This window comes from Notolabrus celidotus, chromosome 12 (genome assembly GCF_009762535.1).
Source record: "Notolabrus celidotus isolate fNotCel1 chromosome 12, fNotCel1.pri, whole genome shotgun sequence".
NCBI lineage: Eukaryota > Metazoa > Chordata > Actinopteri > Labriformes > Labridae > Notolabrus > Notolabrus celidotus.
The window spans coordinates 15,420,061-15,447,991 of NC_048283.1; the positions used below are offsets into that span (position 1 = coordinate 15,420,061).

At 39.2% G+C, this 27,931-nt stretch overlaps 2 protein-coding genes and 1 long non-coding RNA gene across 6 annotated transcripts in view; 2 read left to right on the top strand and 1 right to left on the bottom strand.

Annotated features, from left to right (window-relative positions):
• Nucleotides 1-641: 641 nt before the first annotated feature.
• Nucleotides 642-15,479, top strand: ca14 (carbonic anhydrase XIV). The gene is made up of 11 exons (XM_034698643.1): nt 642-873; nt 1,214-1,237; nt 5,305-5,484; nt 5,709-5,854; nt 7,757-7,852; nt 7,962-8,028; nt 8,520-8,677; nt 10,193-10,319; nt 11,097-11,120; nt 11,232-11,316; nt 14,611-15,479. The coding sequence occupies exons 1-11, from the start codon at nt 693-695 to the stop codon at nt 14,720-14,722; spliced, it is 1,200 nt and encodes a 399-aa protein (XP_034554534.1). The 5' UTR covers nt 642-692; the 3' UTR covers nt 14,723-15,479.
• LOC117823441 overlaps nt 2,768-27,931 on the bottom strand; it is a 50,027-nt gene continuing 24,863 nt past the window's right edge. Inside the window, exons 2-5 of one of the 4 annotated variants that reach the window (XR_004633402.1) lie at nt 12,833-12,929; nt 12,627-12,706; nt 5,648-5,825; nt 2,768-3,275 (exon numbers count right to left, since the gene is read on the bottom strand). This is a non-coding gene — a long non-coding RNA (uncharacterized LOC117823441). Of the gene's footprint in view, nt 3,276-5,647; nt 5,826-12,626; nt 12,710-12,832; nt 12,930-27,931 lie in introns of all 4 variants that reach the window. The other 3 variants (XR_004633401.1, XR_004633403.1, XR_004633404.1) reach the window with 3 other exon arrangements.
• On the top strand, nt 18,506-19,850 carry LOC117823438. Its single transcript, XM_034698641.1, has 2 exons — nt 18,506-18,674; nt 18,891-19,850. Exon 2 carries the CDS (start codon nt 18,903-18,905, stop codon nt 19,482-19,484), a length of 582 nt encoding a protein of 193 aa, XP_034554532.1. The 5' UTR covers nt 18,506-18,674; nt 18,891-18,902; the 3' UTR covers nt 19,485-19,850.

Sequence of the window (27,931 nt, forward strand, 5' to 3'; positions counted from 1 at the left end):
GTACACAAATGTTTGCAAACCAGCAGGGCAAGACCACACAGCTGGTAGGGAATGATTTTAATGGTTCTTACATGGATCCTTAAAAATAAGTACCACAGAACTATCTATCATACAGAATTGTTTTAACAAAACAAATAGCAGCATACGATGTAAAGGTCTCTCTATTTTAAAATCTATACGTCTCTAAATAGGATTTAGATCCAAAATAATCTGAGGGGATGTCTTTAAATGAGTAATACACATGAGAAGTGTAATCAATGATGATGAAAATATTGAAAACAGTGGAGTATAAGCTTTTTAAAAGTTTGGCGGGCCTCCTCTTGGATTTAGGGATGTGAATCTATTGTTTAATCGTATTCTCACTCTCCTTTATTCACTTTCATTTTCTCCAGTGGACATTTGTTGTACCCCAGTATAACCCCCTCTTTTTAGCCCTGCATTCTCACCCTCCCTTGTGTCACCCGCCTTTTCCAGAAACTAACACTGAATTAATTCTCACTCTCTCTTCTGTCCTAGTGGTCCTGTCCTGTCACCTCTGCCCACTCTTTCTCTCATTTCTTTGCATGTTTTCTCTCCATCTGTATTACGTAGAGACCTGTGCAGCAGCGTGTAACATCCACACTCTGGCTGTTCAACACAGCTTTAGCAGGTGGGATCGCTGGACCCCATCATCCCCCCACCCCCACCCCTGCATGCTTCCCTCTCCCTCTCCCTCTCTCTCCCTCCCTGTTTCTCTCTCCCACTTGCTCCTCATCACTCCGTCCATTATTATTCATTTCTGTGTATGGGCAAGGAGGGCTAACATGGACTCTTTGGGTCTTTTTATCCTTCTAATGCTTCAGTGTTTCCAGTGGACAGCTGCACATGCTGCTGGTAAGGCTGATTTACATAAAAATATGCATTATGTGAGCTTTGTTATGTTTTTATATTAGTGTGATTGTTTTGGGTTTGTCAGTGAGAGTTGTAGCTGTGAAGTAGTAGTGAAATAGTGTATGAGGACAAAACTATTGAAAACTTGTTAGATTATACTTAAGAGGGTTTAGAAACAGCAGTAGCTGAAGAAAGGAAGCAGTGAAAACACTACATATATAAGTAGATCTAGCAATAATATTCAACCACACTGGAATGCTTCTTACTGGTTCATTGATTTGAGCTGTGTGGACTCAAATCTAATTTGGTCAAACTAAGACTTTTTTCTTGTATTACTTTTCAGAGGATATTACTTGGACCTACAAAGGTAAGTTCAAGTTATTTGTTGAGTGAATCTCATTCAAGAGCTGTTCAAAGTGAGGACAGTGACAGAAAAAGACAGCATCAGAGCAGGTGCTATCTCGGATATAATGGATTATCTGGGGCTATATGAATGGGAGTGTGATGACTGGACATTAAATCAAAAGTCAGTTTAGTAATAATGTGGTGGAAAGTGTGGAGTTTGTTTGAATGGCGTTTGCTAGTATGAATTACAGAGTTTAATGTTAAATCCATCAACAATTGGAGTTTTTGTCTGTTCATATTTTGAAAATAGTTGAAACTTTCTAACTCCAGTGCATATATTCAACATTTATCTGGACTGTAAAGCTTGTGTAAGTTTTCTAGGATTTTTGCCCCCCCTCCCCCTTCATTTCTTCTCCCTCTGTTTTCCCTTCTTCCCTCTCTGTCTGTATTAGTTACAGCTCAACAAGCTGGCGTGAGCACAGCACTCACACAGAGATGATGAAGGGGTGGAGGGAGATAGAGGAGGAAGAAAGCAAGAAAAAAAGGGCAGACAGAGCAAGGCAGGCGGAGGAGGGAGGCAGGTGCACGAGGAAGAGGGTGTCGGATGGAGAGAGGGAGATGGGACGGGACGAAGCAAAAGCATACCAAATTGTGCTCTTATTGTTGCCGCACACAATAACCTATGTGTTTATTGTGTTGTGGATGCACACTGGCTGAACTATGCTGTGAACAATGACATTGTGGGAATGAATGGGGCACACAGACCACTACTCTCTGCATGTATTCAGGAGTGCAACACCAATATAGAGAACATACAGTGAAGTGTACAGGCTGTGCCTGGAGCTAACTGGTAGCCATACATGGACTGTTTAGGTATCATTACAATAGATATAGAGGCAAGTGTGCTGTGACTAAACAATTACTGTACTTTAAGACTACTAGCCAATATTCTGAGTGATCAAGTCTTGCTTTCAGAAAGATCTAACTTGTGTATTTTGATCCAGAATTTCCAAAATAAAAGTCACTCAGAGCTATTCAGTTTGCACAATGCTTCAATCTCTGAGTGTGAGAGGCATCTTTGTGTGACACGTGTATCAATCCATAGGCTATTCAGGCATTACAGCACCTGTGAGGAGTTGTAGCTGGTTCTGAAACAGACTGAAATCAGCATTGAGGCCTCTTTATAAGTTATCTTAGCAAACAAGAACGTAAACACGAAGATGGAGAATTCTAACATGGCTATTTTTTTAATATGGAAACAGCTGCTATGAGGTAGGTGTCTGATTAAGTGATAAACTGAGCAGCCTTTTTTTCTTTACATTGTCCTGATTCTAACTGAGTGATACATTTGACTGTTCAAAAAAAGCAGGGTGGGATTGTTGGTTAGAAATATGAATTTACATCCACAGAACAAATCAGCAGAGAGACAAGAGGTACTGCTTTGTCCACAGGGGGCACCAAAAACCTAAGTTTCCTCACAGGAGCTTTAATTGTATAGATATGGGGGCAAGTGTATGGCACAGAAAAATGTTGAGTACTCTTTGACATGCAATCAATGTACACAGAGTCCAGAGTGTTTTTAATGAGAGTTTCAGAGATTCATCCACAGTTTGCACAGTGCTCAAGTGAGTGTGAGCGTGTGTTCTGGGCATGTTGTGTGACATATAATTGCACGATGTGTCGGTTTTGAGCTTGTTAGTTGAAGTAGAAAGGCTCTTTTAATATGCTCAACATCATATTCACACATGACAGAGCAGAATTGCTCAGTTTCAGGGACACCTCTTTCCACAAACCAGAGTTACGTAGTGTAATCGAGGGAAAGTCGGTCTCACGTTCCATCATTGCCTCATCATGCCCTGGTTGAGCGAATCTGCATACGTGTACATGTGTGTGTGGGTTTCTTTGTTACTTGTGGGGCAGGGGTGGCATGCTAGGGTTGAGGTAGAGCAGGCGCAGTGGGTCAGGATTTTCGGCCTCCGGTTACCATGGAGACCTCCATGACGACCGATGGCGGGGCCACAGGACTCACTTTTGAAGTCGTGTCTTGGTGCGGGGCTTTGCTGTGGAGGGTAGGAAGGGGTCGGGCAGAGAACAGATTAGAGGTGGGGGTTGCAAGCAGCAGGAGAGGAGGTGTGGTATGTGTTGTTTACATCTCTAAAGTTCTTACTAATGTGGTACAGTACTTCTATTCATCGTGGGGTTTGATCACTCCACCATTTTCCATGACTGAATTATCTAACATATTCGCCACTAACATTTGTGAAACCTGAAATAGCGTTATGTTCGTGCATCCTTTTTTTTTTTGCACACTGCTGATACATTTCTGTCAGCGGTGTGCCGTTTTCTAAAGCATTCCTCTCCTTTGCAATTGAAATTCAGATTCTTTTACTCATTCTTTTTCCTTCAGACTCTTTTTTCTCTCTTTCCTTTATCATGCAATGTGGGGTGACATTTCTTTTTACTCTCAGGACCTAGGCCTCATTTACACTCCTCTCACTCACTTTCTTTGTCAATATTTATCTCTCTGTTTGAAAAAAAATCCTATTTTTGGCACAAACTGTTGTTCAAACACTGAATTAAGAATTTAGAAATATAGAAATATTTTACTGTACTTATACAGTATGTCTACAATGTACGCTTATATTATACATTAGTATGACCTGCTATATGCAGTCTGTGTCATGATCATGATATCTATCTATTAGCATTTTCAGTCATAATCTATATTTTGTGTCTTTCTGCATTTTTGAGTACGTACGAGTATATTTTCCTAAGGTTGTCATGATATTTTTAGCTTCTAATTAATTCAGATTGAATACGGTGGGAGGCTGAATTTGACAGTAAGGAAAAAAAAGGCACTTTAAAGGTCATTCCTTAGCTTTTCAGGACACTTTTGAGATTTTTGAGAACCATTAAAGCTTATTTCAACATTAACACCATCAAAACACTTAAAAATAGTTATTCAATGTTTGCACGTGTTGTAAAAAAAAAATCTATAATCATTATTCAGTTAAATAAATCTGTAGAATCTTTGCAGAGGAGACAATAATTGCATTTTTGCACATTTTAAAGGAATTATCTGTAAATAAGTCACTGTGTTTATTTATTGGAAGGTGATGAAACATGAAGAGAAAAGCAATAAATAAATCATCTTATTACACTCATTTAAACAGGAAATATTTGTATTATTTCAGGTCAATGTCAAGTTTTAAAATCTTTTTTTATTAATTGACTTTGTTACATTTGCAATAATTTTAATTAATTATAATGGAATATAAGAATATTCACTGTAAGCTGTGTCAACCTGAAGGCTTATTGATTTCTGTAAATGTACCTCAGTTAAAGTAGAGTGAAGTGACGCTCTTTATTGACTATTGTGTGATTGTTAGCAGTAAATTAGCCGTATAATGATTGTCTCTATCCCTTGATTTTGAAGGTAGCCATGTCAGTGTGTCGTGCATCTTATCTTCATCTGAGCTTGATTAGCATTTGTTTTAATGATGACGATCAGCAGATTTCATTCAAGCAGAATTCATTCAATATAACAACCGATTTCAGCTGCTGTTAAAACGTATTGCAATCTTATTTAGACAGAATATTGGAAAGAGACAACTATTTATCAATGATGAACACAAGATGCACTGTTGGCTGAATGTTTTCAAGAAAATATCAACTTTAGGTTCAGGTTTCAGAAGATAGTGAAATCTTCTTTTTTCTTTAATCAGAAAAAATGTTATAAAATCTGATAGTTACCCTGTCTTTAATTCAGGTTAAGGGAAATTAATTTGGATTCATCCTGTATCGTCAGCAGCATAAAGAGCATTATCCCAACTTGATCATTTAAATGATTCAAACATAATGTGTTGTTAAAATGAGAGGTTATATAATTAGACCGTTTTCTATACAAGTTATAATTCAAATTGTATGAAGCGGACCTCCATGAAGCTGTGAACTGAAGACAACATGAGGGATTAATTGTCTTCTATAATTACTCTCTGATCAATGGAGTCTTTTTTTCCTGGATGACTGTGAACCAGTGAGCTGTGTGATTTTGTGACATCGCTGTTTTTGTCTTTCCTCTTGTCAAAGGCATGGTAGGTCAAACTGAGTGGTCAGAGTATTTCCTGGACTGTGGAGGCACCTCTCAGTCCCCTGTCGACGTGGTAACCACACAGACTAAATATGACCCCAGTTTGATCCCGTTGACCCCCTTGGGCTACGACCAGCACGGAAACAGTCCTTTCACTCTGTACAATAACGGACACACAGGTAACTATGGTGGTCGGTGGATTTCAGGCTCCTAGTATAAATGTGTTCCAGGTTTATGGTCAATCTGTCTTTACTGAACCATCATCAGGTGTAACCTGGCAACAAACTTTTCACTCCTGCTGAATAATACAGGAGATTAGTTACATCTTGAATCATATTTTACCTGTCTCTGTCCTTATGTAGTATTGCTTGTGGGGTTATTTTTCCTCTGTGTATTCCCTCAGCTGTGATTGACCTGCCAGAGTGGATGGGTATCGGCGGGCTTCCGTGGTTCTTCACAGCAGTGCAATTACACCTCCACTGGGGCAGCGGCGGGCCGAGCCACGGGGGCAGTGAACACACTATCAATGGACAGAGTGCAGATGCAGAGGTATGTTAAAACGAAGCTCATAGTCATCTGTAAAACCCCATCACTGTACAAAATAACACAAGGATAAAAAAACTGAGTCAAGATCAAGAGGGCGATAAATTGCATGAAAGGCAAGGCAAGTTTATTTGTAAAGCACCATTCATACAAAGAGCAATTCAAAGTGCTTTACAGAGTTTAAAACAAAAACCAGAACAGTAACAATCAAAAAACACACAGCAAACACTTTGAACATTTACATTTTATATGCAACCAGTTATGTCTGATCTACTCTCTCTCTGTGTACTTATGTAACTTAACGTACATAGTAAATAGTGTTGGGTCTTATTATTTATTTAGATTAGGAGGGATTATTATAAATAATCTGCCCCCGTCACTGCTCTGAAGTCTGTAACTTGTAGAGTCTTACTGTCCAGCCGGACACAGAATCACAACTGATCTTGTCTTAACCGAAATGAACCGGTGAGTGTGCCCCGGAGTAACCGCATAAATCTGAGATCTGTTCACTCTTGTGGGGAAGAAAATGAAAAATAAAAATAATACCACGTGTATAAAGGGTTGTTTGTGTAGGAGAAATTAGGGTGGGCTGTTGTTAAAATATGGAATCACGTTTTTGTTCTGTGTTGATCAGTTATCAAGGAACGAGCACAATAAGAAAGGCGAGGTTTTACGATGCCAGCTTTGTTTCTACATAATCAGCTTCCAGGCTGTTTGAGGAACAAGTAATGAAGAGATGACTTAAGCACAGATGTACAACGGATTACACTGCAGATATATGCAGTCTATGAATACACTTCTGCAGGACACACTTCCACACAGGGTGGAAAAATGCTCTCTTTGGGGGAGTTTCTACTGTATAGACATACAAGTTTACAATCATGAGAAGTAAATCTGTCAGGAAGCTAAACTAAACACAATATTTGATACAGTAAAAACATCTCCCCTTGTATAACTAATGGATAGTTTCATAGCTATAAAACAGGCCACAGAAAAAGCACTGATAATTTCTCCCTGAGTCGTGTTCATTAAAAGCTTCAACTGTCCAAGTGTAATATAGTTATCATGAAACATGTAGCTTAATATTTTTGGCACCTTGAGCTGCAGCAGTAAACCAGCTATAAATAAAAGCCAGATATGAAGCTGTTTGAGTTGTAGTAACTTACTTCACAATTACTGTAATTTTTCTGAAGCAAATGCATGACCTGTTCAAGTCACAGCAGCTCAGATGTGACAATGAACTGATTTCCTTTGTCATGAAGGGAGTCGTATAAATATGTGTAGGATTCAGACTAATAGAATTAGTAAATTAAACCTGTCACCTCTGAACTAACACATTATTAATATATCTGCACACCTGAGGTTACAGGATTTAAGGCAGCTTGAGTCTCTTTCCGTCTATAAATAGAAATGTGTCCTGGCTGAGTAATGCTTGGCTCTTGTTCTGGTTTGGTATATAGTTAGGCTGTAAACAGTAGATAGTTCATTGAGAGTAGGCAGAGAAAACACTCAGAGAGGAAGACATAAAGCTTGACTGAACAATGATGTAGAAGAGAGGCACGTCTCAGTGCTGCACCTCCAATCCATCTGTCTGTGTGCAGGCTGGCCAACACACCTTTTCTTCAAGGGTGAGCAGACAGAGAACACTGAAAGGGACAATCTTCATGCAGAGTTGATGAAATGACAGCAAAAATAAACAGAGACAAATAAGAGAGGAAAAATAACCTTAGACATGCATGAGTGGTCTCATTACATAATGTGACAATTAAGCTCTTTTTCATTCACATCAGTCTCCTCATCCCTGTAATGTCTACTGTCTTACTCTTAGAGAGAAATCTGGGTATGCACGCAGCTTTCAATCTCTCTTTAGTCCTTTCAGGCTGTAACACTCTTCCTTTCTCTCCCCAGCTCCACGTGGTTCACTACAACTCCGAGCTCTACCCCAACATGTCCACAGCCATGACGAAGAGAGACGGCCTAGCTGTGTTAGGAATTCTCATTGTGGTAATAAAACAATGCAAACAAACTACAGCAAAACACAACTTAAGTAAAGACTTAGTAGAAGAACTGTTGCTGTGTCATAAACTTGTTAGCCTGAGGGTTGTTTTCCCAGACAGGTGAGGAGACCAACCCGGCGTTTAACAACGTCCTCAACTATTTGAGCCGCATCAGACACGCAGGTAACTCGTCTTCAAATAAATGACAAGATACCTTCCTTGTATTTCATCCTTATTTATTTTTCAAGATTATTTTTGGGGCTTCAATCAGATGATGGGACAGTAGATAAAGTTGAAAACTGGGGAGAGATTGTGGGGGATGACATGCAGCAGAGGGACAGATTTGAAGGATTTGAAGCTGGACTGTTCACTTGAAGACGGTAGCCTCTGTATATGGGGTGCACAATGAAACCACTGAGCTAAACTAGAAAAGCCATTTTTGAATGATTACATTAAAGATTATATTAAAAATTTAAAAAATTAACCCTTACATGAAAAGTAAAACATCACTATGGGCCTTTCAGACACTGGCAAATAAAGATCAAAAATGGCACCCAAAAAAAAGTTTGCAGTTGTCTTTTTTTTTTTTCTCGCCAGTGCCTGAATTAAAATTTAGCTGAATTATATCTTTGACCACTTATACCCTTTTTTCCCCTCTATACACTTCCTGGCAGACCAGAAGGCTTACATCCCAGCTTTTGACATCAAGTCTCTACTCCCGAGTGATCTGGGACGCTACTATCGCTACAATGGCTCCCTAACAACACCCCCGTGCTACCAGAGCGTCATCTGGTCCGTGTTCCATGAAAGAGTTCAAATCTCAAAGGCACAGGTAAGACTGAGACGCTGACACTGTTACAGAAGACCCTACATGCTTCAACTCAGTATTCCCTCTACCTGTAGAGTACATTTCAATTCTTCTGTAACAAACTGATCCAAGATGCTTCATTGTCTAGAGCCTATGTAAACATTCCACCAAGGTCACATATACTTATACTAAGTACTGGTCCAAAACAAGCTGGTGATGTGTTGTTATTTTCAATCTTGTGTTTTATAACCCAAAGCAGTGACATTACAGAAACAGACTTTAAGTACAGCCATTACATTTTTAATCCATTTCAACCTACAAATGCTTGATATAGGTCGCATAAATGATCCCCTTTTGGTTCCTATTCTAAATTGTTAAACTATATTAGTTATTACAATATATACACTTTAATTACATAGTTTGAATTGTTCTCTGTCGTCATTACTTTACTTCAACAAAGCTTTTTTTATTTATTTTCTTTCTGCAGTGGTCAGACTCTATAACCAATAACAATTACATCATTGAAACGGACTCAAGTGCAATATTTCCCCAATCCAGTTCATTCTTCTCTTCATACATGTGCAATACGTCTTTCTATGTACATTGTTTTATACCTAGGCTACAAGTCTGTGCACATTTTCACTGCGTCATTGGTTTTAGAAATATTTGTAAATTTACTTATTTAGTTGTGTATATACATTGTGTATATATGTCGTAAGATATGCTTATTTTCACTTCTTTAATTTAAATTGCTAATAACTTTTTAATAATTGATATTTTATAGGCTCTTGTTTGCTTTATACTGTTTTGCAATGTCTACTTTGCTGCTGAAACACTTAAATTTCCCCGTTGTGGGACGAATACAGGATTATCTTATCTTAATAAACAAAAATGTGTAAGCACTAAAGTGGAACACTAAAACTCTTTTCCTGACGCCCTTCCACTGTTGGCATTGTTTTTTTTCTCCAATGTCTACTTTTAACTTTGATAAATTACACATCAACCTCGGAGGTCAAAAACTAAAGATGCATCATCTTGCAGTTTGGGTAAAATTCAAACTGAAAGATGGTATTAAGTGCAAGTTAGTAGCTGTGAAAGAATTCATCAGATCAATGTTGTGATGCAGTCTTTCTTAATTTCACATTTTTACTTTAGCCAAATCTTTTTAGTATTGTGGCCTCAATTAATATTTGGTTATCTTTCCAATCCTTAGAAATTTTAGATTGATAATGGATGAAATCCTTTGTATCTTTAGTGTGGCAGAATTTATCTTACAAAGACCTCAACTTGATTTTTTTTCTTTTAAAGGATTGTATTAAATAAGTATAAAGTATAAGTGACCTAGGTCAGTTTTTACTTATTTGAACCAGTAAAAGTGAAGCTCCTGTTAAACTTTGATGCTTCATTTTACTGACAGTCTGTAAGTTATTCACTGCTGCTGCTGTATGCAAGTCAACTTGTCTACTTTCTGTTTTGAGCTTGGTGCATTCTAACCTAACAATGTTATCCAACCCTCTCCTCCTTCCCTGTCCCCGGCAGCTGCTGAGGATGGAGACGTTACTTTACTCGAGTAAATCTGAAGAGCCGGACAGGATGCTGCTGCAGGACAACTACAGAGCAACACAGCCGCTCAACCACAGGGTCGTCTTTGCCTCCTTCTCTGCAGGTAAGACGGACTGAGAATACACAAAGAGAGAATTCATCATCATGATGCCTTTTCAAATATTACCTGATAAGAGTAATATCTGTGCTCATGATAGTCCATATTTCAAATTATTTTAAAGGTCACTGCAGTGACCACCTGTATTTGACCCTGACTGTTCCTTTTCACTGTTGGATTGTAATGCCAGCTTGCTGCTCACAATGCAAACCACAACAAGCCAGAGGGTGACCATGCAGACCGAACTAGCAATTAGTGAAACCCATGCAGAGTGCAAAAAGAGGAATGCGTAAAAAATAAGGATTAGCCATAACTTTGCCTGAGGTAAAACGCTTTTGGAAGTAAAGAAAGAAAGTCAGGGGAAAAAAGGGGAACTGGTGGGACAACACGGGGAGCTGTGTTTGTTTGCAGGCTGATTAGAGAGGAGGATTTGCAAAAACTGAACACTGACTCCATTGTTAGCACGCATGTCTCACTGAGAAAAGAGGGAGAGGAAGAGGAGACACAGAGGAGTGATAGAGGGAGACAGAGGGGTAGACAAAGACAAAGGAGAGGGAATTTGTGTAAAGTGCCTTTTGTGGTGAGTGACTGAACTGGAAGGCCTGTGAAATCAGCACTGCTGTCAGAGGCAGCAATGGTGACCTGACATAACATTTTCAACCAGCTGAACTGCAGATTCTGCTGACATAAAGCAACAAATCAGTGTCTATCAACTACAAGAAAGAAAGATCAAACATCTGTTGTTCTTCTAATGAACTGATCAATCTTTTCTCTTTGTCCTAGAATCAGGGAGGGAGCTCTCTTCTGGTAAGACAATGATTTTCTTATTGTAACTATGTGGACGGTGTTCTGTGTTTTTACTGTATATTTGAAAGTGTTCCCTGGTCTGTGACACTTCAGTGTTTTTTTCTGCTGCAGGTGAAGTCACAGCTATAGTAATAGGAGTGATGTGTGGCTGCGTAGGTCTGGCAGTGATCGTACGTTTCATCGTGAAGACGATACGGTAAGAAGTCCGGTCATATCAGCAGCCTGTTTTCTGCTCTGTTTCTGTTGGCTGGTGCAGACTCTGGCCACCGGTCTGCTGCTATTCTGGTTCAACTGGACGATCTGTAGAAACTCTCACTCTCACTCTATCTTCCATATCTTGGCAGATTTTTTACCATCCTCCACAACGAAACAGTCGCGGTAAACAGGTGGTTTACCTGATAACATAACTGACAAGGATACACAACTACAGCTGGCAGAGCTGTTTTTATTTATGACTTGTTATTTTTTGCCGCATATCCCTGAGTGCTGATCTTAGATTAATACTATGTTAATCAAAGGACTGCTCATACAATAGAGCAGTATCATCTAGGTAGAAGTATCATCTTATTTTATGTTGAAATAAAACTGAAGAAGAGCCCTATGTAGTCAAAATCATGCAGGGACATTTTACATTGAAGTAAAAAACAGAGAGAAATTAAAGTCTAATCAGCTTAAGCATGGCAAGGGCCTGTGTCCTTTAACAGGGTTTTTTGCACTGGCGGCACCCACGACCTCTATCTCAGGGCATTTCACACCAGTGTCTACTGTTGCTAGAAAAGTTGTCCTGCAGCACTTTCCCTTCCCTTAGCAGAAACGTTAAGTCTACTTTAAATGCTTTGTATGACAAAAATGGTGTTATAGCATTAGCAGCAGTTCTAGACCAGGATATTGTATCATTGAAAGTGTTAACCACGAGTTTGGTTAGTTTCCTCTTCAAATCATTGATCAGAAAGTTGATATCAGAAGTCCCGCCCTTCCTCATTTTAATTGATCAGTAGTGGAAAAGTGGCATTGACCAAGTCAACTTTATTTATATAGCACATTTAAAAAACAACCGCAGTTGCCAAAGTGCTGTACACGCTTAAAAAACACAATCAATAAAAACAAATAGTAATTAAAAAGAACAGATATTAAAAACACAATAGATAACAAGAAAAAAGACACAATAAATAAAAACAAAAAAAATGTAGGATGTCTCGCTCAATAGGTATTAAAAGGCAGTGCAAAGAGGTGCGTTTTAAGTAGAGATTTAAAATGCTCAAGTGTCTGAGCATGCCTTATATCAGGAGGCAGACTGTTCCACAGTGTGGGAGCAGCCACTGCAAAGGCTCGGTCACCTCGAGTTTTGAGCCTCGTTCTCGGAACATCTAAAACCACCTGGTGCGTTGACCTGAGTCCTCTGGCTGGAGCATGTAGGTGCAGACACTCACACAGATAAGGTGGTGCCAGCCCATGTAAGCTTTTAAAAAACAACAACAAAGTCTTAAACTGGATCCTGAAACTGACCAGTGAAGAGAAGCCAGTACAGGCGTTATGTGATCACGTCGTCTCTTCCCAGTCTGCAGGCGTGCAGCAGCATTCTGAACCTGCTGTAGGCGACGAAGAGACGACTGATCAATACCAACATACAAAGAATTACAATAGTCCAGCCGAGACGTGATAAACATATGGATAACCTTCTCAAACTCATGAGAAGGAAGATAGGCCTTTACCTTGCCAAGAAGTCGGAGCTGGAAGAAGCTCGTCTTAACAACGGAGCTGATCTGTTTATCAAATCTGAGCTTACTGTCAAAGATGATCCCAAGGTTCCTAAAAGAAGGACGACAGTGAGACACCAAATTACCAAACACACTGTCTACACCATCCAGCACAACGATGTTCCAAAAGTTTAGCTACTTTCAAATGAGGGTGCTGTCATCCTTTGACAAAAAAAACCCTGAGTCCTGAGGATGCTTTTGCACTTATGACGCTGAGCGCTGAAAATGCTGAACTTCACTGGATTTGCAGAGAAGATAGGAGCTACTAGCACAAAATACTCAGTCAATGGACACAGGCCCTAAATGTTGCTGAATGCTTTAGGTTAGCAAGCGCATATATTTTAGTCAATATGTATGAAAAAAGTAGCTTTTTTTTGGGGGACTACAGAAACAGTGTCTGCATATCCACAGGAGAACTGACAAAGTCTGTTATGCTCAAGCTTATGTTTAGTGTGCAATGAAAGGTAATCACATGACTTACTAGACAAATGTACGCATACGTAGGCAAACTAAGTCAGGCAAAAAACTCTAATTGCATAGTGCGTTGGATTTAGGGTTGATTAGGCTCTTGTAGAAATGTCGGCATACATATAATCCTCTTTGTGAGATTTCCCCATTGACATTTGAGCAACGTCTAAGATCAGCCTTTAGGATAATCTGATACTCTCACCTCTGCTGCCATAACAAGGCTTTTACCTAACTCTCTTATTTTCTCTGTTTGATTAACTTAATAAAAGTGTGTTTTAATTTTCCCTGAGTGATTCAACCTGCTGCTTTGATCATGAGTTCCCAAAGTTCCAAAAGCATGTGAAACTCAAGACATGGAGTTGTAACTTAGAGCCTTGAATATTGAAGACAAAAACATAATTTCAGTGCTGGATATGTAAAAAATCAGACCCCTGTAGTGTTGTTCTTACTGTCCAATGTTGAATGAAGATTACAGTGAAAATGTGTCTCCTGAAGCCTCCTCAAGGAGCCTCCAGGAGCCTTTGGGAACCCTTGACTTTAAAGGCACGAGTGCTTTAAATTTTTGCAAACCCTCTTTTTGCGAAATGTTCAATCTCTTTTTTTTGGTCATGTGATTTTGTCTCCTGATCTGCGACAGCTCTACCTCTAGCTGGGATGTCCTACACAATAACCGGCCCGCTCCCATGCCAAGGTTACTGTTCAAAATGATCACCTTTGACCTTAAAACCTTTACTTGATCACTTCTCTTTACATTAACCACTCATTCATTCATAGCGACTGATCCTCCCCTTAGAGAAGTAGAGCTTAAAGACATTCCACTGACTGTGAAGAAAGTACTGCTATATATGTCCTGTATGCACTTTACGGACTAAAGGTAAATCCCTCACAGTTAGCTGTGTTTAAAGAATTCTTCTACACCACTCAGCAATGACTGAAATAATCCTTTAATCCTGTAGTGTTGTCAACCAGTTATCGAAACAGTTCACACTAATATTCACTTGAGGCAGGCTGTTTCCACAGTTCTTCTTTGTATTTATCTTCATTACTTCATCAGATGTATTTATCACCTTTATTAATTAACATACATCATCATCATCATGAACCATCCATCATTTGGTTCAACCCTTAACTTCCACAGCTTTCTATGTATTCTTTAACAAATGAGGACCTCTGCTGGACACCGTAACAAACTACACCTGACAGCTAACCTGCACTATCTACATGGGACGACTGGGTAGCACTTACTCTTTTCTTTCGCATTTCAGGATAAAGGAGCCCGAGAAAGCGAAAGAAATAAAACAAGACACGGCTCTGAACTCGACAGCTGCAGGGGAAAAGAAAGAAGAGCCGTCACTGTCCCTTCAAACAGACCCTTAAGATGACAGCACCGTGAAACTCAGCTGCTCTTGTCGAGACACTCGCAAACACTTTTTATCAATGATACACCAGTTGGGGGGGAAATAGACAAGTTCTCACTTTTAAGTTACACAAGGAAAAAAAACATTCATAGAATGTGAAGTAAAGTGGACACAGGAGGAATACTCCCACTGCCTGAAACAGATATCTCCTTTTGTTTTTTCAACCTGAATTCAAAGATGTTTGCATTCTTGGAAGCATCTTTCTTTCTGTTCGCACAGACGCACTTGGTTTAAGTATGTTGGTTTGTTGGTTCTGAGTCATATGTTTGCTTGGGAGTCATGAGAGGTTGATGTAAATGCTCTGTTGAATATGTTTTTCTTTGTTTCACCTGGTCGACTGTTCTATCTTATTCCTGCCTTGAAACACAAGCACACTGCACTGTATGAAATCTCATAGACTTATGAAATGTTTACCTATGATTTCATATCCAATGTAAAAAATATTATGTTGTTTTGCACCAGTTTTAGAGCACTGACACAAATTGTACAATTCTGTAATTAAAACACACTGGAGGCGTGACCAATGACTGCCTTAGGGGATTTATTATGTGTAATGTATAAACTGGAAATTACAGCTCTAGAGCCAGTTTGGCATGTCATGTTGTAAATGAAGTCATATTTATGTAAATGTGTTTATTCTACTTGAAAAGTGATTCTTCATTTCAAATATCATGTTTATCTGATAGATTTTTTTTTGCTGTATATAACTTGTCAAAGTGGGCACCTCAATAAAATACTTGAATGAATTTGAATTATCTCTTTTGTGAGGAATATTCCACAGTGGGCAGTTTGTTTTTATGGATGTGACATGTTCTTGATTCATGTTTTACTATAAGTCATGCGACAAAAAGATATATATCCCTTCCTTTAAACACCAAATTAATAACAAACACTAAAGAATTAAACAAGCAAGAGAACCACACAACCAAAACCTACATGTTTTTTTTTTGAGGGGGGGGGGGGGGGGGGGGGGGGGGGGGCTTTTACACCTGTACTTTATAGAGGAGAGGACAGTGGACAGTGCAGGAAACTGGGAGAGAGGCCGCAGGCTGGACTCAAACCAAGGCCACCCTCCACATGGGCGCCCGACCTACACCTTTTAAAGTTAGAAACATTTTCTTTAATAAACTTTTAAGTTTTAACCTATAAATCTGTTTGAGATGGGCATTGTGTTTGAAAGTTTAGGAAACATTCCAGTTGACTTTGTCTCATGAATGTAATTATACACAACCCAGTAAATTGCCTTTTCAAGCATGTTTAAGTAAACACATGATTACCGAGGAGATCAGGTCTGCTGAGTTAGTAAGCTCTTTTAAATCCCTTCTTAAAACATACTTTTATATCAGAGCCTTCCCGGATTTTATCTGAATTTTATTTGACTTTATTTTATTTTAACCGTCTTAAGAAATATATTTGAAAATAATTTTATTCCGTTGGAGTTATTTCAGGGGAATTTTATGTCTTTTAAAATATGTTTTATTTCTTTATCTTGACTTGTGTGTTTTTATGATCTGCCTGTTTTATCTTGCTGCCCATGTAAAGCACTTTGTAACCTGGTTTTGAAAGGTGCTCTACAAATAAAATTATTATTATTATTATTATTATTATTATGTTTATATTTTTCACCTATTAGTCCCATATATTTATAGCCATGGCCTTCATTGTTCCTAGACATCAGAGGTTTCACAAAGTTACATTTGATGTCAAGATATGAAGCACAGACTAGTGATGCACCGATCCCACTTTTTAGGTCGCGATACCGATATCGATACCTGGGCTTTGGTATCTGCCGATACCGATACTAGCCGATCTGATCCTGGTATTGATTTAACAATCTCTATTCCTCAATGTGAGGATAGAATCATGTTTTGGCAACTTCAGGCTTTTCTGACGTTGTAAACTAAAATAAAATGAACATTTTTAAACTCACAGTATCATTATTCAAGAGATTATAAATGTGTACCAGCAGTTTGGTGAGTTAATCTTCATAACCAACAGATATTACAATTCAACTGTAAACCTCAGCAGTGGATAAGAAGAATTACATATTCTGTATAAAAAAACTGCTTCAAATGAGAAAATAAAAAATATTTAAACGCAGTGTTTCCATAGAGTGTTTCCCACAGAAGTACAGTGTACTTGTGGCTGGGATTAAAATCATTGAATACATTATTACTCTGCCCAGCTTTGCCCTTACTGTTTCCCTTCTCCTTGTCTGATATTGTGACAATGTTAATCAGCAGCACATTTTATAAAGACACTGATGACGTAGGAGACGCACATGGCTGTTGTAAACACAGAAAAGCATAGAACTGAGATGAATAGATCTGCCGTATGGATCGGCACTATATATCGGCCCATTGTCACCGATATCCGATCTAGCTTTTTGAGTCCGATCTAGCTGATATCCGAAACCAGGATCGCATCAGTGCATCCCTAGCACAGACAAAATAAATTAACCTAATTCAGACAAAATCTAATTAAATTTAATATAAAGACTGTGGAGACATCAAACACAGCCTATGAATTGCCCCAGAATCCTGACTGGATTATCTGTCAGTTAAAATTAAAATTAATTCTCACATTTTTTGGACCGATTGCAACACATCGTCACAGCAGTAAACCAAGTGCACCAGAAGCAATACGTTGTCGTCTGGGACAATGTGTCATTCCACCGCTCTGCTCTGGTCCAGAAGTGGTTTCAACACCATCCACGTTTTACAGTGCTATACCTTCCACCATACTCTCCATTTCTAAACCCAATCGAAGAGTTTTTCACTTCATGGCGAGGGAGGGTTTACGATCTCCGGCCCCAGGTTCAGGTACCCCTCATTCAGGCCATGGAGGAGGCTATCACCAAATTGACGCCGCAGCTGTGCAAGGACGGATTTGAAGACAGACATTTGAATTTCAAGACAGTTCTTCCCACGTTGTCTTGCCAATGATAATATCGCCTATGATGTTGATGAAATTTTTCTGGCCAGATACAGCTAGGCGAAGAGATAATGTCTAGTATTTTCTGAACTGTATTTTAAGTTTTTTCCAGATTCTTTTTTTTTTTTTTACTGTAATTGTAACCTGTGCTGGATACTGTAATTTATGTTTGTCTGATATTTGCTGAGCTCACAGTGTTATGCACACTACTGTAGTAGCATGAAAACTGTGACATGTTTTGTTGTGATTCTCCATGTTGACATGTTGACTGATTTGAGTATTTAGAGAGAAATAAATGAAATGTTAATCAGTCTGCAGCATTTGTCTTGTGTAGTGTTTGGTGAATTTATTGTATATTTGCACTTTCTCTGTGTACTTCACTTACAGAACTCTTATCACTGAGAAGTAGAATTACTAAAAGTGTTATAGGTTAGCAGAAGCAGTGTAACTGGCTCAAACAGAAGGAAGTCATATGAAACGTGTGTGTTACATGTGGTAACAAAATATGGTTTTTTTAAATTAGTGTATAGTTTTTAAAAGAGTTTTTTATTTTGAAAAGGATCTGAGGTGTTCTGCTACTTGTGTGTGTAGTTGTGTGAATTGTGTGTTATGTTTTGACAAAATGGGCCCTGTTTTCAAAATCGTGTTTAAGCAATTAAAAAAAATTGGGTTGGGTTAGACGGAGTCATGAGGAAAAGCTACATTCAAATTCATGCTGGTTTACCGAGACTACCAACCCTAGCTTTAAGAGGTATTTTTAGCTGTAACTGGATCACACCCTCATGGCTGCTGCTCTAAAGCACAGCCGTGTGGACAGATCTGAGTAATACACAGAAACACAGTTTAGGCCACTCCCGCTCACACTCTCAGGAAGTGAAATGTGGAAACACAACTGAAGAAGAAAAGAAAAAAAGACCTCACATCTGGAGATTTAGAGTCACTTCTCACTCACTCATCCTCTTTGCTGTCAAAAACAGGTAGGGAAGTTCTTTCATCAGGCAGCTGTTTTCTACTTCCTCTGCTGCTTTCATGGTGCTTAAAGAAACAACACAGACAGCTGTGGTTTGGTTTGACGCTCCACTTGAAGACATAGTAATTACATCGCTATGTGTTATGTTTCTAATATTATACAACTGAAAAAGGGCTTTAGGTGTAATGCTTCTTCACACTGCTGTGACTTTGTTTCTTTCAAGGACTGCTGGGTAATGGCTGCTCTCAGGGCTTCCCTCACTCTGTCTGTCTGCCTCATGCTGGCTCATCAAACATTTGCTAAGAATGACGCTCCCTGCCAGCTGTCACGTTGGAACAACGGCTTTGATACGTTCCTCAGACGCCACATTCGCGACGGCACTCCTGTGACTATGGACCAGAACGAGTGGGAGAAGTACATCAAAAACAACGGGGGCTGTGACAGACCCACTCAGTCCTTCCTCCATCCAAGGGACCTGGAAAAGGTGAAGAATGTGTGCACCAATAAAGGTGGGAAAAGGTTGAGGGAGAACCTTTGCATCAGCAAGGAATCTTTCAGTTTTGTCACTGTGAGGAGCGTGCCGGGAACGTGTGGCATCAAGAGCATCACAGAGGAAATCAAACATCTGATCCTGGCCTGTGAGCTGCTGAGCAATCAGTGCCTGCCAGTCCACTTTGAGGGAAATCCCAAGAACTTAAAGCCAGATAACAATGCCAAAGATTGCCAGGACACCAGCAGTGACGCTCCCGGCTCTAGGATGACCTGGCTCTGGTTGTTAACAGCTCTGCTTGTTGTTGTTTTATATTTAAGGAACTAGAAAAAGATGAGTTCTTTTTTTATATATATATATCAGTATTGGATTTTCATAATCAAGATTTGAGAACATTTCAGTTGAACATGAAGTCTTTAAATTCTTTAAGTTTTGGTATTAAAAACAGTATCAAATGTTCTATAAATATCAACCATTTTAGAAAACGTATTTTTGTAACAACAGCACCTTGTCTGTGTATTTGAGAGTTTACTTTTATAACTATGCATGCATCTCGGAGAGATAATGACAGGGACATTGTTCTGATTCTAATTTACATATAGGCCACAGTTTGTGTATAGATGCCAAAGATTTGATCTGTGGAGTGTATTTTACATTGAAAGGGCAGGAATAAAAATTGGATTTTAAAAGGGATTTCATTGCATATACAGTTTCATTGCTTGAATTTTTGCATCTTTGGTATTGTTTATTTTTCTTTAACTTTTTTTTATTGAGTTTTCCATAGATTTAATCATGATATTTTTTTCTTGCAGCATAAATTGCTGGTAAACACATACAAAAAAACCCAAAACATAAAACAGCTGCTGCAGTATTTAAGGTTGCTATTCCCCTTCCATGCCCCACCCTATCCCACCCTTCCCACCCCAGCCCTCCCTTCAACCCCACATCCCAGATTTGACATAATATGTAAGTAAGCAAAAGGGGAAATAAGATAATTCATTAGTAAAAAATATAAATAACAATAATAAATAAGTAAACACACACACAAAAAAAATAGTAATCAAGAAATTGGAAAAGGAAGAGAAAATAAATACATTTAAAAAAATCCTTTTCTTCTACTCTGCTATTGTTCATTTCTTATTTAGAGGGACTTGCAGGCTGTCATAATATTTTAAAAAGGGGGTCCATGTCTCACTAAAATTGTGTAAAGAACCATTTAAGGTATATTTTATTTTTTCAAGTTTAAGGAAATACATGGTATCTGTAATCCATCTGGTGAAGCTGGGTGGTGATTGTGCTTTCCAGGAAATAAGTAAAAGAAACGGGCTATTAAGGAGGGGAACACTATTATTTCATGAGCCTTTGGTATTGTTTAAGCTTTGGAAGCTTTGGAATTTAATTTTTTTTTTTACACTGCCTTGTTTTCGGTGCATCAGATGTGGTAAAGATGAAAAACTGACCATAAAAAGTTATACGTCCAATAAAAAAAAAAATCAATGATAGACGAGTGTGATGCTCAAATGAAATGTAATGATGCATGCATGATCACAGATCACAGATGCTTGTACAGGAAGTCAGAGATCACGTGAATAAGTTGTTTAAATATAAACCCAACAAAGTCCGCCCCACTTCTTTCTTTCCAACACAAAAACACAACTTCAAAAGAGAGCCAGTGACTCATATTTAACCACTGTGAGTGATTCATACCAACATGAGGACGGACCTGAGGATCCTGTTCAAGGGTTTATCTTCCACCAGCAAATGTGTGTTAGTAGAGCCACAGAAACTGATTAAAAACAGTTTAAAGAGATAAAAAAAAAAACCTGGTCAGATAAACTGGATTCAACAGTTGTGTTTTGTGGTTCCAAACCTCAACGATATATGAAAAAACTATTGACTGATTTTCAATTATTTAGTCAAGAGTTACAACTTTACACATCAACCTAACAGTAAATGTAGACCATTTGAAACCCTCTTTCATTTTGATTGAACTTCTATATAAATCTTTAATTCTATTTGTATTCTGGGGCTACTGTATATTACCAACTTATCGTTTCATGCACCGTATTACCAAATTACAATATGCTTTCCTCACATGCTTACAATCACACAGAGCTGTTAAAAGTAAATGCTCATTTTAAATTTGATGCCAGCAACACACCAGTGTTGGGGCGTATAATTTAAAAGTTGGGACAGGGACAATAAAAGAAAATGATGTAATGCTAAAAACACGCCTGGAATAACACTCCAATTAAATTTTGCTTACTTGCAACAGGTTAGTAACATGACAGAGTATAAAAAGGGCATCCTGAGTCTCTCAGAAGTAAAGATGGGAAGAGGTTCACCACTCTATGAGAAAATGTTCCTCTGCATAAAACTGTCAAGAATTTAGGGTTTTTATCATTTTGTCAACAGTACATAATATCATAAAAACATTCAGGTAATCTGGAGAAATCTCTGTACAAAAGAGACAGGCAGTACCACATTAAAAACAGACATGACTCTGTAGTGGGAATCACTGCATGGGCTCAAAAACACCTCCAAAAACCTTTGCCTAGGAACACAGTTTATCACTGCATCCACATACAAAGAGGAAACAATATATAAAGATGATAGTAAAATGCCAACAATTCTCTGGGCCTGAGCCCATTTAAGAGCAAGTTAGCAGGCGACTCCTCAAATTTGTTAGTAAGGTAGCTGTTTTTACGGAGTTGCCAACAGCCCCATTTTTGTTTGGGATTTTGCCGTTTATGGTGTGGATTAAAAGAAAAAGAAAAATCTCCAATCAGCAAGGATTTGCTTGCTTGTTTGCTATTTTCTGAATCCATTGTTTTATTTTCCAACCTTACTGATGGGTCAATGCATCAGCCGCCTGATTTTAGAGCTTCCTCTGCTGGTCCAACGGCTTCAAACGGTCTGATGCACTTGAACTTTTAATGAAAATGTCATTGCTGTTTGAATGTTTTTGTTTTTCTCAAAAGTGACAAGAGATGGCGACAGGCCAAAGGTAAATGCCCTGACATGCAATATCAGAATCACAGTTTCTAAAGCAGCTTTGACTTCTAAGTTTTAAATGTTTCCATTTTACAGTGACCTTTACTGTGCCTTTACTCTAGATTTAATGTTCAAATCAAAAAATGCAAACTCCTACAAAATGTCTCACTTGCACAAAAAAAAAGGTTTAAGAAAAGTTTTGGTGCGAGACTTTCATCAGTCAAACCTAGTAGGGGAGAATGGGGTTGGTTGTCACACGGGTTGGTTGGCACACTCGTTATATTTCGCCACCAGAAGGCACTGTCTCTCAAATTGGGTTATGGACATTTCCAGAATTAGGACCAGAGCTCACCTACATAGTCTTCTCTGGAGTAAGACAGCTGAACTTGAGGTGAGAGGACTTTTTGTGTTTTTCATGTCAAATTGTAAATATTCAGCTCCTCAGTATTTTTCTTCTTGGCTTTTAAACGGTGGGTTATAACAAAACAAGTGTTACCCTTACAAAGTGTGAGGGGAAAGCTATAGTTTAGATTTGTATTAGCTAGTTAAATAGTTGTTAGATGGTTTTTAACCTTGATGCTAGCAAAAAATCCAAGTTGGGGTTGGTCGTCACATTCTCTTTGGGGTTGGTTGTCACATGTAACAACCAACCCCTATGTTGGCAAAATCATGCATGGTGAAATTAGTTGTAGTGCGCAGACCCTACATTTGCCATCACTGTAACTTAGACAGTGACTGCATGTAGCCTAGTTGAGTAGGCCATTATTGTTCGGCCTATTTGTTTTGTTCTTTATGTTGTTATATAGGCTGGCCTAAAGATGTGTTTCCTCTTCATGTTCCTTGCTCATTTTATGTTAAAATTCATTAAGTTATGTAGGCCTATCACTTGTCAGTGCAATTAATCTTTCCATTGTGATGGGGTTGGTTGTCACAATGTGTCAGAGTGTCTTTGATAGTTAATTGCCTCTTTGTTACAATGAGTTAGAAAATGAGAGGGATACACATTTCAAGCCAACACCTTAAGCTCCAATTTAATGTAGGAATGACTATTGAAAGATGTTTTGATGATGAGCAATTATCAAAACAGTAAAAAGTGTGACAACCAACCCTGTTGTCCCCTACTGAAATGTTGCTTATAAATCTAATTTTAATACATGAAACATGTGTAGGAGTTTACATTTTTCATTTCGCTCTCTTCTCTCTGCATCCGTCCTATGAAAAGATGTGCAAAATACTTTTCTACATTTAAATTTAAAGTACAAACCTCTTGAAACAAAAATAAAGTCTTCCAACAGATGACCGGACAAACTCGTTATCACACCAGTCCCTGCTGTTATTTGAGTGAGTCTCTGTGTGCAGTAAAGCAGAGTCATGTGCACACAGCTGAAACAAACTCTAACAACAACAATAGTTTGATTAGCGACAGTATTTGTGACACTTTGGCTGCACGTGCAGGGACATCTCCAAAATAACAAAGTATGGATCATGGAGTCAGGAGACTCGGGAGCACCACGTTTTCAACACTGGGTGGCAGAAGAGATACTTATAATTCAACACTACACCCAAGGACCAGAGGAAAACCTGCAACCTGATCTTTAGAGATGACCAGTCCACCAGTACATACACATTTATATATCCTGTACTTGGTTTACAAACATGACATTACTGTGATAGGGATAGATTTAGTCATTTTCTCGCACAGCGGAATGTGATCTGCTGAAATCTGACCACAAATGGACTTTTTTGAGGCTCTGAAGTTGAACCTGCCTAGCTTTGCTCCGAAAGCTGATTTCATTCACAGTGTGCTTTCAAAATATCCCAAGACGCGGCTGCTTACTGCTAAGAAACTGATCCTCCTATTTTGAAAGAAGCCCCTACTCTCAAATTGTGGTTAACAGAGATGACGGACACACTTCATTTAGAGAGAATTAGATTTATTCTCAAAAACAGACTTGAGAAGTTTGAAAAAATTTGGCACCCACTGATCTCCTTTTTGCAGATCTGAAATTATCAACTTTTTGTACATTGTCAGGTAGCACTCCTTGGGAGGGTTGAGGGAGGGGGGAGGATGGGATAAGTTATTGTTCTACTGTTCACTCTATGATGAAGACAGTTTTGCCTGATTTTAAGGAATGAATAATCCAAATTAATGATGATTTAGTCTGTGCGATCCGGCCTTTGAATTACACTGTTATATGAAAATTGAATGTCTATGTGGATGCTTTGTGGAGATCTTGTTTTCCTGAATAAACATATTGAAACAAAATATCCCAAGACACGATAATTTACGCAAAAGTTCTAGGAAAAGTTACTCTGACAAGAGAAAAAGTAATAACAAAATCAGAGATGATGCTGTTGTAGTTACATATGAGGTGGCCATGTAATAATTTAGAATAAGAATGTCTTGTGTGTACAGAGAAGCTCTAGAAATCAATTGTAGCTGAGGCAGAAGAAGTGCTTGTAGGTAATCCTATGGGAAAGAAAAGAAGGGGTGATCGCGTAAGACTTCTTTTTCACATCCTTTCTTTTTCTCTGCTGCTGGTGTGATCCTGTTGCGGAGTGGAGACATAAAACATTTCCTTGTTGGTAATTTTGCCCTCTGAGATTTTTCATTTCCTCAAAGAGAGAGGGCAAAAAAAGATCAACAAGAAATCACAACTTGTACTGAAACTTGATGTTATTTTCAGTTTTCTGCCCAGAGGCACCGGGGAGCGACATGTCCACTGAGCGCTATTCAGTCAGTTTTAAAACAATACGACACATAAACATGTTAACACGCTGTAGGGTCATTCTGGAGACTTCAGGGACCAGCACAAGTCGCATACAGTAACAGTGACCAGAAGTTGACCTCCACTAAAGCATTAAACCATGGCCATTCCTAATCCCTGACATCATTAGAGGGTTACCCACCCACCCACACACACACAGTCACATTAAATCCACAGATTCAGACACGTGCACAAAGTCACACACATAGAAACACTACTGTAAACACACACTTGACCCCGCTGACACACACAATCACAGCTGAGGAAAAAGCAAAATCCAACAACAATCGTTGACTCGGGTCAAAGAGGAAAGGCTACGAGGGAATAAAAGAATGAGTGCAGAGTGAGAAGTGGTGCGAGGGTGGAGGAGCAGAGAAGCAGAAATCAGAGAGGAGGAGGAGTAAACAGCACTTCACTTTTATTGAACGTTTTGGAAGATTTACCAAAAAACAAAACACGAACACGCACAATGAACACACAGGTTAGAGAGCGCAAAGTGTTAGCATGAGAACCAAAACTTGTTTTTCTTCTCAGCTTTCCTTCCCTCCACCTCCTCTTTCAATTTTGCATCACCGTACTTAACTCCATGTACTTCACCTCGCTCCTCTCTTTCAACCCTCCACTCCTTTTCCCCTTGCATCTTCCTAAAGCAATTCAGCATGAGTCAGTGCTGTTTTACGGTGCTGTTGTCACCTCAGAAGGGGCTCATTAAAGTGGAAAGGGCAGCAACAGAGAGGATAAACTGTAATAAATGTAAGAGAAGGGATGGACACAACAAGCATGGACAACAATGAAAGATTACTTCATCAAATGAGCACGTCTTCAGCTTCTTCCTTTCCTTATATATCCTCTGTATGCTCGAACTCTCCCACTGTCCAGACAGGACTCATAACAAATGAGCGCGATAATTAGAACCACAAAGACTCGAAGGGGAGGAGGAGAGATTTTAGGAGCTGGGGAAGGGGGGAGTTGAAGGACAAAAGGAATAGAGTGTGAGTAATACAGGCGTCTGGGTGCAACTGCCCAGGCATCTGGAGGTTCAATCTCATGTACACAAGGAGACTCAGCTTGACACACACACACATGCACACACCACTTTAATATGCTGATGCTTTAAGAAAAATCCCCGTCGTCATTAAGTGGTGTGTCGGTAGGAATTTGAGTCATGATTCCAGTAAAGTATGATTTTATCAAGAAGGAATACAAATAAATGATTAACAAATGTCTGGTAGGAGAATGCGGGGGCTCAGAAGAGCATGCATGAGCACACACACACACACACACACACACACACACACACACACACACACACACACACACACACACACACACACACACACACACACACACACACACACACACACACACAAGGCTGGTCTGGTCTTGCCTTAAAACAAGGAACTTTTGCCCCCATGTTTCCATGTAGGGTTTTGTCAAGCAGTGATTATTCACATGCAAAATATCAAAGTCACACTAGACACACTTCTGCACGCTCTGTGGCTTCCCACTTTCAGTCTCCTCTCTCTTTTCAGTTCCTCTTTCTTATCTTTTCTCTCTGCTCTTCGGCCTCCCTCGATCACAGCCTCTCACTTCCATGAGCATTGTTAAACGCTGCTCTAATCAAACCCGCATGGTTTAGTGGGTCGGCATGCCAGCAGCACACTATGCTGCACACACCTTCCGCTTTGTGCTTGCTGTTGTGGTTGTTTGTTGTGCCACGGCTGTGCAGAACTCAAACAGCAGTGGCTCCAAAAATAAAGTGTGGGCAGTCACTTCTTAAATCTAGACACCCTCATGCAACTTTCAATCTCGTTCAGAATGTACCTTTGTGCGGCTGGCCACCGTACCTTTGAGCCATGTCACACTCTGCCAGAGGACAGTGGATATACAACAGTTCAGTGTTCACAAGAAAAAAGAAAAGATAAAAAAAAGGGCACCCCTTTGTTTCAGAGTTCTTTTTTGCCTTTCCTGTCCAGTTAATCTCCTGAACCCCTCAGATTTATTTTCCTCCCAGGAGGAGGTCCTGAAACCCCCACTGACGCAGAACTAAATCAGAAGAGAAACAAATACTTTAAATTGTGTCAGATAAGTGTGCATGCATATAAACTTCTTGCAGGGTTGCTTCCTCTGAGGGTAAAGGTCAGTGATAATGACTTCCAGGAGTTAGTGTGGGGAAAGACAGGGTCAAGTTCACATCTGGGATTATCGGGGTCACTGGGGTGAGCGGCTTTTACTGGAGGTCATCTGGATGATAAAGTGGAGAATGCCACTGAAGTGTGACTTTACTACGGGTTGATCAGACACACCTTCACACGCACAAGCTCAAACTTGTGCAGACTAGTAGCTCCTTTCAAAAACTTGAGATTGCAACATAACAAGGACACCATTCTACTCAACATTCAGAAAGTGTTGAATTAAATGTTAGCCTGAGTGAGCAGTTTCTGAGTTTCCCTTTCCACACCCAGATAAGCTCTTTTTGGGACAATAAATAGTCTGTAGACAGTCTGATGCTTCACAGATACGGTTCAAATCTGTGTCATTTGAATGTGGAGAGGAAATAGGAAACAATAAGCAGCACAAAAGGAAGTGAAAGTGAAGATATTGTCAAGTTCCTCCAGAGAGAATGTTGATACAAGACCGGGATCTGAATCGACAGTCCCAACGAAATCAAAGAGACAGAGAGGAAAATACTCTCTCACTGTGCAGTTGTTTTAGGGAAAAGTAGAACGCTATTTTTTGTTTTTTTGTTTAAATGCTGATAATATATCCATCCTCCCATCCATTTTTCTTCCACTGGGGCAGGGCAGTAGTGGCAGCATGCAAGGCAATTAAGCCCAGACTTCCATCTCTCTATCTATGTTTTCCAACTACTCTTTAATCCCCCAAGTGTTCAATCCAGGGGTTTCTTCCTCTTGTGCAGGTTCCTGGAAAGCTCAAAAAGGGAGGTGTCCATGAAGTATCTTTATCAGAACCCCCTTAATCAGCTCTTTTTTCTTCTTCTCTTAGCTCGCT

What these genes read in the sequence shown, in the direction of transcription:
- ca14 (XM_034698643.1), top strand. Translation starts at nt 693, where the DNA reads ATGCTTCCCTCTCCCTCTCCCTCTCTCTCCCTCCCTGTTTCTCTCTCC. An exon ending in TATTACTTGGACCTACAAAG is followed by an intron (nt 1,238 to 5,304) that starts GTAAGTTCAAGT and finishes CTCTTGTCAAAG; the next exon opens with GCATGGTAGGTCAAACTGAG. An exon ending in CTTTGCCTCCTTCTCTGCAG is followed by an intron (nt 10,320 to 11,096) that starts GTAAGACGGACT and finishes TCTTTGTCCTAG; the next exon opens with AATCAGGGAGGGAGCTCTCT.
- LOC117823438 (XM_034698641.1), top strand. Translation starts at nt 18,903, where the DNA reads ATGGCTGCTCTCAGGGCTTCCCTCACTCTGTCTGTCTGCCTCATGCTG.